This window comes from Perkinsus marinus (genome assembly GCF_000006405.1).
Source record: "Perkinsus marinus ATCC 50983 genomic scaffold scf_1104296971194, whole genome shotgun sequence".
Lineage (NCBI taxonomy): Eukaryota > Perkinsozoa > Perkinsida > Perkinsidae > Perkinsus > Perkinsus marinus.
This window is the reverse complement of record NW_003202170.1, coordinates 1-2,335: the sequence shown is the minus strand read 5'-3', so window position 1 is coordinate 2,335 and position 2,335 is coordinate 1. Positions and strand designations below refer to the sequence as shown.

General features: G+C 48.4%; 1 protein-coding gene across 1 annotated transcript; it reads right to left on the bottom strand.

The window, feature by feature from the left end:
* Positions 1–1,811: 1,811 nt before the first annotated feature.
* On the bottom strand, positions 1,812–2,144 carry Pmar_PMAR012299 (malate dehydrogenase, putative; the record flags this gene model as incomplete). The annotated part of the gene is made up of 1 exon (XM_002767083.1): positions 1,812–2,144. A coding segment is annotated over one exon (333 nt), but the record flags the coding sequence as incomplete, so codon positions are not given.
* Positions 2,145–2,335: the final 191 nt, after the last annotated feature.

Here is a 2,335-nt window from a genome sequence, read left to right as displayed (position 1 = left end):
ACCTCCAGGTAACCTATCAAACTCGGGGGAGTGTCGGAGTAATCAGGTTCTGTACAAGTTATTGCCGTTGTAGGTGGTGACCACTGGACTCGCTCTACTTTCCTTCATCATCTACTCATACACCCTCCGTTCATCTAGGGCCACCTGCCACCCTCGAGACAATATCTGCTTCATCCTAGTCGCTGCTATCCTCGTAGTTGTAGGACTCATCTTCACTCTCCTCAATATACTGAGTCGTCTTCTTTTCTATTCAGGGTTGTACTCTCATTGCAGCGAGTTGGTTCATCCGGCCTCCTGCTCGATACCCCTTCCTGTATCCTCTATTGCTCAACTCGATCTGCGCTCTGGGCTTCCTCATAGCTCAAGCCAAGGTGGGTGGGGACGTGTCGTGTTGTTCGAGCTCCCTAATTTGGCACTCGACTCATGGACTATGATCGAATAGTTATTCTCAGATGCTCCGGTTACAACTTGGTCTCCCTTGAGTGTTCACTTTTTTGGATAATTGCGTACAACAGAGTGCTGAGTTGTGGCGAATAGTTGGGCTGGAGAGTTGGGACGACACTGCTAGGGCCCTCAACGATTCCTAGCGTCTTCTGAACTAAGTTGAACGTCCATTACTCTCTTTGGGTCTCTACCGATGGCGATTAATTATGAATATGGTGCAGCGCGGAAAACCCCTATGATTGAATAAAAATGCCCAGTTAGAATGGTAAGAACGCGCCATTGCTGAAGCGCAGCGGAACCCCATTTCTAACGTCGTGAATAATGTCTTCATCGCAAAGCCAATACCATGTAGATCCATCCACTGGTTTGGCTCCGAGACATTCTGCATTGGAGACTACATTTCTGTTGACCTCAGTGGGGGATTGATACCACGTGCGATTGATGGTTCCCCATCCGGTCACTTCCGTTGCCACCATGACGTCACAGTTGACGACCGGTTGACCATACGAAAATTGGAGGTTGATGCTAGCAGTCTCATATAACAGTACATATGGGGCGGCGCCCATCTTGAACACGTGGAATCGAGCAAGGCCGAGAGTGTTCATATTTGCTGGCTTCAACTCACTGTCACTAGACGAGCGAGCAAGTGCTGATTCTGAGACAACGATATAGATGGCCAACTGTGCGTATCCGCAAAGCTCATCCAAACGATGGAATATCAACGCAAATGTTACGGCGAATACTACAGGCACCAAGAAGATTGAGCCTAGTACGAAGAAAAGTGGTTTTCGATATTTTGTTGAGTCGTAGACCAAATCGAGAACATCCATCCGACGGGTTTCATCAAAGCGTAGATCCGGAATCCGGAGGAACGAAAGTTCAGCAAGTGCAACGAAGTGACAGAGCTTGGCGCTAGAAGCATAATAAGCAAGTACTCATACAGGACGTAACAATGTCATGATCGAAAGTGAGAACGCCGAAGAACGCGATTCTTATCAGCTACGAAGCAAGGGTTCAATCAGGAAAACCATCTGCCACTGATGGATACCTCAAAGCCACATGCTTTGAGCTCACTTCCATACCCCTGATGGATCATAGACCGTAACCGCCCAGGTGTCGATGGGCGAGCCCAGTAGAGCCACAATGTGTCGAGCATAGCCGTACTTATCACGCTCTTTATGGTGTTCGTGATTTTTGCTCAACGCAGAGCGAAGGCTGCATAACTATGGACTTCAACGCAATGCTCCAATGGGTGGACGAGAAATCCTTATGTTGAGAATCTATCCTGCCACGATTACATTTTCAGGTGATGATGATGATGACAATAATAAGATCAAATCGAGGTATCAGATGAGTCGTACTGACTTCTACTGTAAGATAATCTGCGACGGTCTTCTCATGAACTCCAAGCCCCTATGGATATCATGACGAAGCTTATCAATGGTCTCGGGAAGTCTCGACTTTTCGAAAGGAGAGAGATCCAGCTTGTGGATCTTGGACACACCTTCGGGGCCAAAGTCGCAGTAGTGGGCAAAGTAATCAATACCTTCGTACGGCTCGTTGATATAAGCAGCGGCCTTCGCTGGTTTACCCTTCATGCCTTGAATAAGGATATGAGCGAATCTGTTGGCAGCATAGGCCATCGAGAGCGTAGCTGAGCCGGCCCCAGCGAGAGCATCAACGACCTCAGTTACAGCGTTCTGGACATGATCGTCGAGTTTGGCAATGGTAGCCTCGTCGAGTTGAACATAAGTGTGGCGTGAGAGAAGACGGGTAGAATAGCACAACCACCATGCCCTCCAATGACAGGCACATCAACCTTTTCGACCTCTTGATTGGTAGCCTCAGCATAGAAGGTCCTTGCACGCGTCACGTCAAGACTCATCAGGCC